General features: G+C 41.7%; 1 protein-coding gene across 4 annotated transcripts in view; it reads left to right on the top strand.

The window, feature by feature from the left end:
* The window catches only part of TNIK (TRAF2 and NCK interacting kinase), a 436634-nt gene that overhangs the window by 273335 nt on the left and 150610 nt on the right, over nt 1-12689 (top strand). For all 4 annotated transcript variants that reach the window (XM_036754967.1, XM_036754966.1, XM_036754965.1 and 1 more), the window contains exons 8-9: nt 3924-3978; nt 8946-9024. In XM_036754967.1, coding sequence (XP_036610862.1) covers nt 3924-3978; nt 8946-9024 — 134 coding nt within the window. The remainder of the gene's footprint in view (nt 1-3923; nt 3979-8945; nt 9025-12689) is intronic.

The raw sequence follows: 12689 nt of genomic DNA, 5'->3' as shown, positions 1-12689 counted from the left end.
GGCAGCTTTTCTTCCTCATACCATCATCATCCCAACCCAACAGGAACAATCCTTTTAGCTTTGTTCTCATCTTGCTGCCAGCTGGCCACCCACCAAGCGAGAAGATGCATATTGGGCTATGCCTCCACTGAGGCACTGGAATTTGTCTGTGTTGTGTTTGTAATGCACACACTGCTAAGCTATTAATCATACCACAGACTAACCTGCACAGTGCTGCTGGAATAATGAATTACCTGTCTTCTGCCCAAAATGAGTCACACCATGGCCACTAAGGAAACTTATCTCTCCCTGACTCATTCTCCATCTTGTTCTTCCTTCATGCCTCTCTCTTCTCCCAGGAGCCATCTTGCCACTCTTAATTGGAGTGTTTTCTCCCATATTTAAGTTCCAAAGTATCTCTGGGATTCGCTAATGGATCCAAAGGCTTAAACAAGACACATCAAGGGCATTTCTTGCTTCCTAGTGCAGGCAGATGAGCATAGCTTGCAAATGACTTTGGGTGTGCAGCCAGGAATATCAATGCTGCTTTTGAAAAATGAGATAATCTCAGGGAAAATGATCCTAACTATGATAGAAAATGGAGTTCTCAAAGAAACCACAGCATCCACACACATCCACGTGGTTGTACAAATGCCATGCAGCCAGTTAGAAGATTTCCTCTTTGGTTTGAAGAGGAGAGAAGTGTGTTGTGTGCCTGGCATTGTGCTGGGTAATGAAATAGTCACTGCCCCCAAGGGGCATTCTTACATTCTACTGGAAGCAGACAACATACACACACACATACACATATACATATACACACATATACATATACAAGTAAATACAGAATCACAATGGATCCTATACTACAAAAAGATTAAAGGAGGGCCTAACTGTAAAAAAAAAATTATATTTAAAATCACTATTTTTGGGGGGATGGCAAAAACTGGAAACTAAGGCATTGCCCATCCTTTGGTGAACAGCTAAACAAATTCTGATATGTAAAAGTAATGAATATAATTTTGCCATTAAATGAAGAAAGCAATAGTTTCAGAAAAAACTGGGAATACTTGTAGGAGCTGATGCAGATTGAAGTTAACAGAGTGAGATCTCTTTCTACAGTGACAGTAAGATTTTAAAGGCAAACACCTGTGAAAGATTTGAGAACTCTTGTCAATGCAAAGACCAACCACAGGTCCAGAGAACCAGTGACAAAGAAGCTACTTACCTACCTCTCATCAGAAGGGGATAGACTCTCTGGTGGAAGAGAAGCTATCCATTTGGGGGTACACCTGATGTGAGAATTTACTTTGCTGGACCATGAATATTTGTGATTAGGAGCAGGCAGCAGTGAGAAGGAGAGAAAATAAATGCTCATTAATTGAAAACTATTTTTAACTTTCTAAAAGTTAATACAAAGTAATTTCTAGAAGGAAGACTCTAACAAAAAGGGGGATGGTCAGGAAAGGCCTCATGTAAGAGGTAACTCTTGAGCTGAGCTTGGGATTCTAAGGTATGGAGGGAGTATATTCTAGGCGTGGGCAAAGACACTGAGATGGGAGATGGAATCTTGTGTGTGAGGAACAGGGAAAAGTCTATACAGTGGACTATACAGTGAGTGTGAAGGGAAGTAATGTATAATGTATTTGGAAAAGCAAGCTTTCAAGGCAAGCTTTAAATGCCAGATTATGGGAGGGCATTGGAGGGGGGCTGGGCTTCTGGAGGCAATAGGAAATCTTTGGAACTTTTTGAGTATCAGAAAGTCATGGAGCATCCTGTGTTTTAGGAATATCACTTCAACAGCTGTTATGTAGGCAGGATTAGAGCAGGGAGAATTATGGGACCCCTAAACGGGAGAGAAAATTCAAAATACTCTATTATTTCTTCCCTCTTTGGTCCTTCTCCTTCATATATTCACCTTCCCAAATATCCCAGAACCTGGCCAGGGGCAGTTACTGCTTTGTACTTAAATCAGTTACTTATAAAGGCTTAAGATTCTGCATGGTATCTTATGCTTAAAACTGGAAAGTCCCTCTGGGAAATTGGCAGCAACTGCATGGTGCCTCTCGGTGGCATAGAACTAGTCAACAACTTTGATAACAAGTTCCTCTTTCATAGAACACAAACTCTTGGTTTCTGGTGACAGTGGAAGCCTGCTTTTGGAGAAGCAAAGATAATGAGGAGCAGCTAGTAGGATCCAGAACCTTTGAGCTCTTAATCACCAATATCCAGAACCATTCCAGCTAAATAGCTAATGGGATTTGACGGCTGTTAAATGGTGATGGGTAGTGTCCCTATACTGTCTCAACTTCCTGATCAGTCAGGTTTTTATCAACACTGGCTATATGCCAGCTTGGGCTGGGCTTTGTGCTGGAGATATACACGCCACCTCTCCAACCAAACCAAATAATGCCTTCCCTCCAGGAGCTTCCATTCTATCAGGGGAGCTAGACATACGTAAAGTATATACAGAATAAATACATAGGTACAAGATAATTCATGGAAGGATCAGAAAAGTCATTACATGGAAGGTACCAGTGAGTTGAGCTTTGAAAAAAATTAAGGATGCTCATTGCTTCTTACTTACCACCACCACCACCCCACCCCACCAATAAAACCCCAACAACTCGCAAGGATGCTCTGCGTGTGTATGGATACATCTATACCTTGATATTTCAGGTTTAGGTCAGCAGCCATTAAGCTCATCCAGGTACATGTTGGAATTAGAAGATACATTTCTACGTGTTTGAAATACAAAGATAAAAATGAGGTACACAGAGAATAAAAGAAAAGTATGTACAAAAGAAAGAGTAGCTTCAGGGAAAGGAGAATCCAGAAAAGGCTCCTGCAGGAGGTGGTGGTTCCTGGGCTGAGCTTGGAAGGGAACAATAGATTCTCCAAGGCAGAGGTAAGGAGGGAGAGCATTCCAGGAATGCAGGACAGAGGCAGAAATATTTGAGGAATGACAGGAAGGCCAATTTGTCTTGAACAGGGAGCATGTGGAAAGGAGTAATGGGCATCTAGCCTAGAAATGTATCCTGGAGTCAGATTTTGAAAGGCTGTTTAAATGTCAGAATGAGGGGTTTGGATAGGGTATCTCAAAAGTCTTAGTGTGATTTTAAGTTATTGTAGTTTAAAACTTCATTGAGACTTTTACATGACCCTATATTAGTTCCTAGAGACAATAGGGAGCCACTGGCCTTCCTTGGAAAAATGGATAATAACAAAATGCTGCTATTAATTTAGCAAAACTTTTATATAAAGGTGTTTTGTTTGTCACCGTAGAATATATATACTTTGGAAGCCAGAAATCCGTCTATTGCAAGGCGTATTTCTTATTCAGTGTACAGAGTTCTTGGAACCCTTGGCATCTTTTTTAGCCTCATGCCTGGCATGGATTTGTTCTAACAACAGGCAACCAAGGACTAGAAGAGTGGACACCCCACAAGGGTGGAGGCTATTTCTTTTTTATCTTTGCATCTTCAGCTCAGTAGGCTTGCCCTAAAAGTTTGTGGAATCGAGTTGCCTATTTATTGGACTAGATTTAGTTCTGGCAGGGACCTCTAAGACAATCTAGTTTAACTCCCTCATTTTATAGATTAGGAACTGGGCCCAAGTCTTGGCCAGGGTCATATAGGTAATAAGGAGCAGAATCGAAATTTGAACCCAGACTGTCTCTCTTCTTGCTCTACTGTGTTGTCAGATCTGCATGTGGATTTGGAGAATCCTTGATGTAACTCCCTGTCCCCTTCCAGGATCCTTACCCTGGGCTTCCCCAAGTTGGAAGAATCGTTAGTTGAAGAAAAAAGGGAAATTGGTTTTGATAAGAAAACTGAAAACCCTTAAATGGCCCTAGATGCCAAGCTCTGAAACAGTGACCAGGGTTAACAAAACTCCTGATTGGATTAATTTATGCCCATGTTTGTTTCTTCCCTCTCTTACAGAGTGACTTATGGTCTTTGGGAATCACAGCCATCGAAATGGCAGAAGGTGCCCCCCGTAAGTAAGGAGTTTTAGCTGGGCAGGGTGGGGGACAGAACGGGAAGGGGGAGCATCTGTGACTAAGCTAATGGTGGAGGACTGCCAAGAGTGGCAATGGGCATTTCTTCTGGTACAGTGAACTGTGTATGGCATCAAGCTGGCATGTTGGGATTGCAAAATTAAGGTTACATACAGCAAAAGCTTGTTCATTGCTGGCTGATATGCAGATTTATTTCTTCAGCAGAGAGAAGAAGAGACAGAGACTGATAGAGACAGTGATGGAAACACCAACAGATACAGAGGGGCTGATGGTGATAGAGAATCAGGCAAAAATTCAGTGGAGGCAAAAAAGAGAGACATAGGGATTTATGGAGGCAGTGTTAGAATCACAGACAGACACAGGACAGAGTAATGGAGACAGTGATAAGAGTCACAGACAAGACAAGCCATGGAGACACAGAGACTGATGGAGACAGTGATGGAAACACCCAAGAGGCTGGTGGTGACCGAGAAGCAGACAGAAGTCCATGGAGGCAAAAAGAGAGAAAGAGAGAGACATAGGGACAGAGAAAGGTGGTGAGAGGGTGACAGATAGGAACAGTGATGCAGATACAGGCAGGTGAAGTATTGGAGACACAGGTACAGACAGATTGGTGGAGAGAGACAGAAAGATGGAAGCACAAGGAAGGAGAGACAGAGAGATGGAAGTACAGGCAAAGGAGAGAGAGAGAGAGAGAGAGAGAGAGAGAGAGAGAGGGAGAGGGAGAGGGAAAGGGAGAGGGGCAGGGAGAGGGAGAGGGAGAGAGAGAGAGAGAGAGAGAGAGAGAGAGAGAGAGAGATGGAAGTACAGGCAGAGAGGAGGGAAAGAGAGAGAGAGAAAGAGACAGAGATAAATAGAAACAGAGACAGGAGATAGAGATAGAAAGAGACTGAAGGAGACATAAAGAGATGGAGACACAAGCAGAAACCAGTGGAGAGAGATACAGAGGAAGACTGAAAGAGACAATGATGGAGAGTGATAGAGACATAGACTAATGGAGACACAAAGAGAAGGAGATAGAACTTGATGGAGAAAAAGAAAGAGAGACCTAAGATGAGGAGAGTGATTGAGACACGTGTGGAGTGATGAAGACACAGGAAGAAGATAGAAATTGATGGCAACAAAGTGCAGGACCAACTGATGGAGACAGAAATGGAGACATAGACAAGGCCTTTGGGATGCAAAAAGATGGAGACAAAAGTATACAGACTGGTTAAGGCAAAGAGAGACAGAGACTGACAGAAAAACAGAGACCAATAGAATCCCCAAAATGGCGACAGAGATTTATAGAGCCAGAGAGATGGTGGCAGAGAGAGAGACAGAAAAATAGGGGAAAAGAGAAAGAATGAAAAAAAAAATTCCAGGATACCAGTTGTTCTCTGTAGAAATTTAACTTGCAGGTGATTCTTGAGTCACCTTCTGCCCAACAGAAGTATCTTTAAACACACAAAATAGATCAAATAACAAAGATTCTAACTTACAACTCAAGCCAATGTAAAAGGTGGACTTGAAGACTGGTCGTTGACACACTCAAGCCTCATTGTTTCCGTCTATATTTGATATTGATTTTGAGATTTCCCACTTGTATTAGAGTCAAGATGGACAGTTCCATGGCTGGTGTGAGACACTCTTCCTTCATCAGGACCTCTGGTGTTTGTACTACAAACTGTAGCTAATTCTTTTCCCTGCCCCCAGCCTCAAATGGGGAGAATTGGCTGTCTCTCACATCAGATTGTTTATTAAGTCATTCTGGTTTTGGTTTTTCCTCCAAAGCTGTTAGTCTCCTTATTACTTCATCTAGAGTTGATAGACCCACTTAGTTGTACAGTTGACTCTGCCAGTCACACTGCCCATTACTTAGAAATGCCTGGTCCACATATTATTGGCCTAGCTATAGTTAATATGGGTACTTCACAATTGATATATTTATAGGGCTTATAATGCCAATCATTTTTGTTCAATCATTTCAGTCATATCTGACTCTTTGTAATCTGGTATTTTCTTGGCAAAGATATTGGTTTGCCATTTCCTTCCCCAGCTCATTTTACAGATGAGTAAACTGAGGCAAACAGGGTTAAGTGACTTGCCCAGGGTTGCACAGCTAGTATCAGAGTCCATATTTGAACTCAGAAATATGAATCTTCCTGACTCCAGGCCCAGTGCTTTTATCCACTGTGCCACCCAGCTGCCCTACAATGCCAAAGGCATCCATAAACTACAAAATCATACACCATGTAGCTAGCGCCCAATCCTTAGCATCATTTTTGATAAGAAGTTATATTGAACTAAAGGAAAACTTTTGCCCATGGAATCTTGTCACTTTTAGGAAAAATGTTCACACTTTTACAGTATAAAAAAAATGTGAAGAATCATGGATTTCTAGGTCTGGAAGGAAATTCAGTGGTCATTCCAGTGTAGTTCAAAACAAGTCCTGGTGCCTAACAGGGGATCATCCAGTCTCTGCTTTATTACTAGATGATCGTTTAGGACCACAGACATGGAAAAAGCAGTGACCTTAGGACCATGTGACCACCAGAAGGCAGAGGACCTGGGTTCAAATGTCACTACTGTCATTTTCTACCTGTTTAGCAGACATCCCTGTTTGGACCTATTTCCTCTTATTTAAATGAATTAAATGTTTTCTAATATCCTTTCCATCTCAGAACTACTATGATCCTATGATACTAAATGAGTTTGGGAGGATGAAGTAACCAACTTGAGTAAAAATAAATTTTGCTGGAAACTGTAGTTTCGTATTTCAGAATTAAGCTATTTCTCCAGCTTGGCTCTTCAGCTATCATCCTTAATTTGCCATGCTTTGGGGGGCTTCCTGGTTCCCAGTTGGACCTTAAGCTTCAAGTCATGAAGTTTTTAGAATGACCATTTAGACCTTGCCTGGCATGGCCCTGATTGCAATAATGCCCCCCAAAGCAGCATTCTACCATATTCATTCTAACACTTTGCCCCCCACACATACCCCACCAAAGGCCGTGTGGATGACAGCAGATTTGGATGGGACTCGGAATCCCAAAATTGCAGCCTACATCCCACTGATCTTCCCATCTTCATGGAGATGCTTCCAATGTGAAACCATCCAGCGATTTAATCCAATAAGCCAAGCATGCATCGATCAACTACTACATGGAAGGTCCATAAGTCCAGATATTCTCTATGAATTGTAATTTTTCTTGAGATTGGATTACTAAATGGAAATATGGATTACATAATTAAGATTGGATTAGCAATTGGAAATATGGCCTTGAATTTAAGCAAGGACATCATGATGATAATATTAATAGGGGATATTTTTATGGCGCTTTAAAATTTGTAGAGCACTTTATGGAAATGATCTCATTTGAGGAACTATAAGAGGTAGCATTGTATAGTAGATAGATAGCCAGGCTTGACATCAGGAAGACCTGGATTCAAGTCCTGCCTTGGCTTTGTGACTCTGGGTAAGTCACTTCATCTCCATTTTCCCAAGCAACTTCCTAAGACTATAAACTGCAGAGTAGGTTCCTGTCTTCCACTGGTAGAGAACATTTTTCCCATATGAACAAAATCAGAGATCTGGTCTAAAAAAACACCAGTACCTACAGGTATTTTATTTTCCATTTTTGTTGATTGGTTGTTTTTATTCTTGAAGAGGATCAAAATGACATCACAAGTGAGAAAACAGAGGCTTAGTGAGATTTATTAGAGGTCATAGCGCTACACTTAGAAGTTGGAATTTAAATCACAGTTGGCCTGGATTAATTTAGCTCAACAAATGCTAAGCATTTCCTATGTGCCAGATTTTAGGGAAGCAAAGAGAAAATGAAAAATAGATTCTACCCTCGGGAAGCTTATCTTCTATCGAGGGGCCAAAACACAGGCACAGATAAGTAAATCCAATATGTCGCATGGCCCTGTTATTGTGGGAGGCGGGATTTGGGGGTCACTTGGACCCTACTGATATTCCACAACAATGAAACAGTGCCACCACACAAATGCTGACAGTCAGATGCATTTGCTAACAATATTCAAGCTTTTATTCGGTGACCAGTTGAGCCCCCGTTTCTGCTGTATCTCTCAGCTTGGCTGCAGCTAAGACTGCGGGCTTAGTGGCTGTTCATAACAGACGGCAGCCAGGCAGAACCCAGCTTATTTAAACGGGAGTTTTAATGAAAATGACAAAGAGTAAATATCCATATGTGATGGTAATTTTTAAATGTTACCTATTCAAAACCTCCTTGCATTTAATGCATACTCTTATTTTCAACTGTTACCATGTCACAGATTGGATATCAGGATTGTACTTGCAGTCAGAAACTCCCAGGGCTCAACTGCCATCCTCTACATTTCCTACTTACATGACCCCAGGCAAGTCAACCTCTATGAAACTCAGTTTCTTTCTTTCATAAAGGACAGCTAATAATGCCAATATTACCTACTTCATATGGGTTTTTTGAGGCTCAGATGAAATGTCACATAAAAGGCTTTGAAAATTTAAAAGATTTATATAAATGTTGGTTATTATTTTTAATTCTCCCTGAACGGGGGCTCATTTATGCTTTCCACCTTGAGTCATCTGGTTGTCTTTGGCCAATAGCATCATTTGGGCAGAAAGGAAGAAAGGAAAGACAAATTCATTATGTGTCTACTATGTGCCAGACACTGTGCAAAGGGCTTTATAAATATTATCAACAACTCTGGACAGTAGGTGCAATTATCATCCTCATTTAATAGTTGAGGAAACTAAGGCAGACAGGTCAAGCAATTTGCCCAGGGTCACACGGCTACTCAGTGCCAGAGAAAGAGGCTTATCCCAATGGTAGCCACAGAGGAAATGTATTTGTTATCTGTCACCAGTCCCGAGGGTCTCTTCTTGCATGTCTAACCATGGAATACTCCAGCCAACCTCCTGCCTCCCAGTGTGACTAATGCTGTTCATTGTCTCTTTTAGCTCTTTGTGACATGCATCCCATGAGAGCTCTGTTCCTAATTCCCCGGAACCCCGCCCCTCGACTGAAGTCTAAGAAATGGTGAGTCTGGTTCTCCCATGTTCATTGAGACACCTGAAGGGCTTGTCCCTATGTGAGCCTTATGAACTAACTCAAAACCACATGTCTCCTGGACTGACTTTTCCCAGCTAACTTCCCCTGGTCATTCGCTTGTTATAAAACATTTGTTCAGCCAATATGTTTTCAATGCCTAATATACCAACAAAAATAATGATAGCTAGTGTTGATGTGGTTCTTCAAAGTTTGCAAAGTGCTCGATGTGTGTAGATGTAGATGTGTGGATGTATGTGTGTAAATAACCGTAGAAGGTGGGTGCTATTATTATCCTTAATCTATGCATTAAATAAGCATTTTAAGCTCTTACTGTGATATTTATAAAATGCTTAGCCCAGTGCCTGGCGGGTTCTATATGCATATGGGCTAGATACTTTATCCAGTGCTGGAGATACAAATATAGACAAAAAGAAAGCTAGGCTCTGGTCTCCAGGAGCTTATAGTATAATAATTAAGAATCCCTGTGACTTAGAGACAATAGTAACTGTTCACCTTTCCAAAGCCCTTCAAGGTTTGCAAAGCACTTTACACGCTTTCTGATTTGAGCCTCACAACAAGCCTGTGAGGTCGAGGCTATCGCCATTTCCACTTTACAGTTGCTATTCTGCATTTACAAAGGAGGAAACTGAGGCTGAGAATGGGCAAGTGACTTGCCCAGGGTCACACAGCTAGGAAGCGTCTCTTGAACCTGGCTCTTCCTGATGCCGAGTTCAACGTTCTTATACCAACCACACTGCCTCAAATTTGCCAGCCTATATCTGTTGAGGGAGTTTTCTCACCAGGGGATTCACCCTGTGAATCCACGAATCTAGATGAAAAACAAGCAAAACAAAATAATGTCAATAACCAAAGCCCCAGCCTCTCACTCTGCAGCTTCTCTTCGGTCATTAACTGTCTCTGGACTTACATTCATCATTTATAAGATGGTGGGGGTGGAGGGAGGAAAAGGACTAGATTATGTCTAAGGTCTGAACATTCTGTGCAAACATCTCCACACACTGGGGTTCTGTCTAAGCTGCTTAACTGTGCTCAACCTATCCAGTTTGGAAGGGCATTAAGACTGATTTCCAAACTTCATAGGATCACCACTGGTATTATTTATTAATGTAAATCTAGCCTTAGAATCACTCAAAAGGTGCATCAGCTATATCAAATTGCTTGCCTTCTCATTGAGGAGAAGGGGAGAATTTGGAACTCAGAAATACTTTTTAAATGCTAAAAATGGTTTTTACATGTAATTGGAAAAAATAAAACATTGAGAAAAAAGAATCACTCTAAAGGATGGTTTTTAGTAAGTAGAAAGAATATTCAGATCCAAAGACTTGAGTTAGAAATCTGCTTTTGTCACTACCTGTGTGACCTTGGGCAAGTCAGCTTCCCTCGGTCTCATCTGGAAGATGAGGAGGTTGTACAAGATGGCTTCCAAGATTCCAGACCTACCTGTCCACCATGGTGACAAGAAACATTTATTAAGTGCCTACTGTGTGCCAGGAATTGTGCTAGCTTTAGGGATACAAAGACAAATGAACCCCAGCCTTCAAGAAACATATGTGTGTATGTATGTGTGTGTGTATATATATAATATACTTATGTGTGTGTATAGTTGTTGAGTTGCTTCAGTTGTGTCCCCATTGGGGGTTTTCTTGGCAAAGATAGTGGAATGGTTTGCTATTTCCTTCTCCACCTTATTTTATAGATGGAGAAACTGAGGCAGACAAGGGCTAAGTGATTTGCTTAGGTCCACACAGCTAGTAAGTTTCTGAAGCCGGATTTGAACTGAGAAAGATGAGTTTTCCTGATGTCAAGCCCAGTGCCCTTATCTACTACACCACCTAGATGCCCCTATGCTTAGTAGGCACTTAATAAATACCTATTGGTTGATTGTTTGGTGGTTCTGATGGGAGTATACGAAATGTATACAGAGACCAGTAAATACCAAGTATGTACAAATTAATTTCAAGGGAGATACAGTGCTAATGACTGGAAGATAGGGAAGGGTCCTCATGCTCTGAAGGAAGACTGGGATTTTCTAAGGCGGAAGTGAGGAAGGAATGCAATCCAGCCGCAGTGCACACCCCTGGCTAAGGCATAGAGAAGGGATGTCATGTACAGGGAACCATTAGCAAGCCGTTGTAACTGGACTAATAGCGAGTACACTAAGGGAGGTGATGTGATGTGATCATAGACGCTGAGCTGGAAGGGCCCCCCAAGCCTCCTAGTCCAACCCTCTAATTTTACAATTGAAGAGACTTTACCGAAGCCCAGAAACATTAAGTGACTCATCCTACATCCCACAGGTAAGTGAATTCTCAGAGGCAGGATAGAAACCCAGGTTCTCTGAATATAGAATTGGTAAAATATGACTGGAAAAAATGAAGAGGTAGGTAGGCAGAGTATGGAAGGTTTTAAAGGACAGACTGAGGGTTTTTTATTTCATCCTAGGAGCAGTAGGGAGCCTTTGAAAAATTTTGAGTAGTAAAGGATCGGATTTTCCAGAGTTCTGCAAGGTCTAGAGAGGTACATTTCTGCTAGGTACCATAGTAGATCTTGAGAGCACAGAGGAAGAGTTGAGATGGAGGACCCAGAAGGCACAGGAGGTCTGCCCAGTTTTCCATTCCTGACAATATCACTGACATTGCCAGTAGATAGTTCTTTGGTAACAGCATGACTTCAGTCTTTGCTGTAAGTAATCATTCCATCCCCACAGAAGTTTGTGATGTCCAGCTTGAGAAACTAAATTCCAAGAAATCAGGCTGACTTTTCATCTTCAAAATTTTGAAGGAAAAAATATAACAAGGTTCACAGCGGTTAGGGCAGATGAAGTTCAGAGGTTGGCTTCCGGCTAGGGGTAGTACTGGATCTCCCCAAGCCAACTTCTGCCCACACCCTTCCCTTCTCATTAGAGGGAGATCATTTGAGATCTGTCTCCCCCACTGGTGTGAGAAGAGGGATGAGAATGTCATGGCTTTGTGAAAGGCCAAGTGGACTAAAAAAAATAGCCTAATAATTTGCTATTTCACATAAAAGATTTGGCATCAATGAATATGTTTATTGTTATTATTGGCTTTGACCACATGACACTTGACTTGGCTCTCTCTTCTTTGCAATGAAAGTCCAGCTTTTAAATGGAAACAGTCATTCAAGAGAAGAGTAATTTATCTGGAAGAATAAGAATTGTAGTGAGTTGAATGGAGTGGGGAGTTTTCTTTCAAAAAATTGAAAAAGAAAAATAGTGTGGTAGTGTTTTGAAGGAAACTAGGACACTGAGGAAGGAAGAAAGAAAGGAAATACAATCCCAAAGCCCCATAGATGTTGTTTTGTTACTAAATGTTCTGTTCTTGTGTTTGTTAATGAGGTCAAAGGCACCTGAATCCTCGGAGTGTGCACAAGCTTCAGTTGTGGGTGGGCCAGAGAAGGGCATAGAATCGCTGGTCCTGCATTAACTGTCCATCTGGGAAAGGGGTAGGGGTGGGGGGATCAGGACTGCACCCCCAGTGTCTAAGGCTTGGGTAGAGTTTGCTGCCTACTAAAACCCCCAGATCTTTTCAAATAAACTTCTGTCTAGTCCCACTTCCTCAATCTCATTCTTAGGAAGTTGATTTGCTGAGCCCTGGTATAAGACTTGACAGTTC

This window comes from Trichosurus vulpecula, chromosome 4, assembly GCF_011100635.1.
Source record: "Trichosurus vulpecula isolate mTriVul1 chromosome 4, mTriVul1.pri, whole genome shotgun sequence".
Taxonomy (NCBI): Eukaryota; Metazoa; Chordata; class Mammalia; order Diprotodontia; family Phalangeridae; genus Trichosurus; species Trichosurus vulpecula.
Note: the sequence above shows the minus strand (reverse complement) of the source record. Positions and strands in the feature narration are given on the sequence as shown.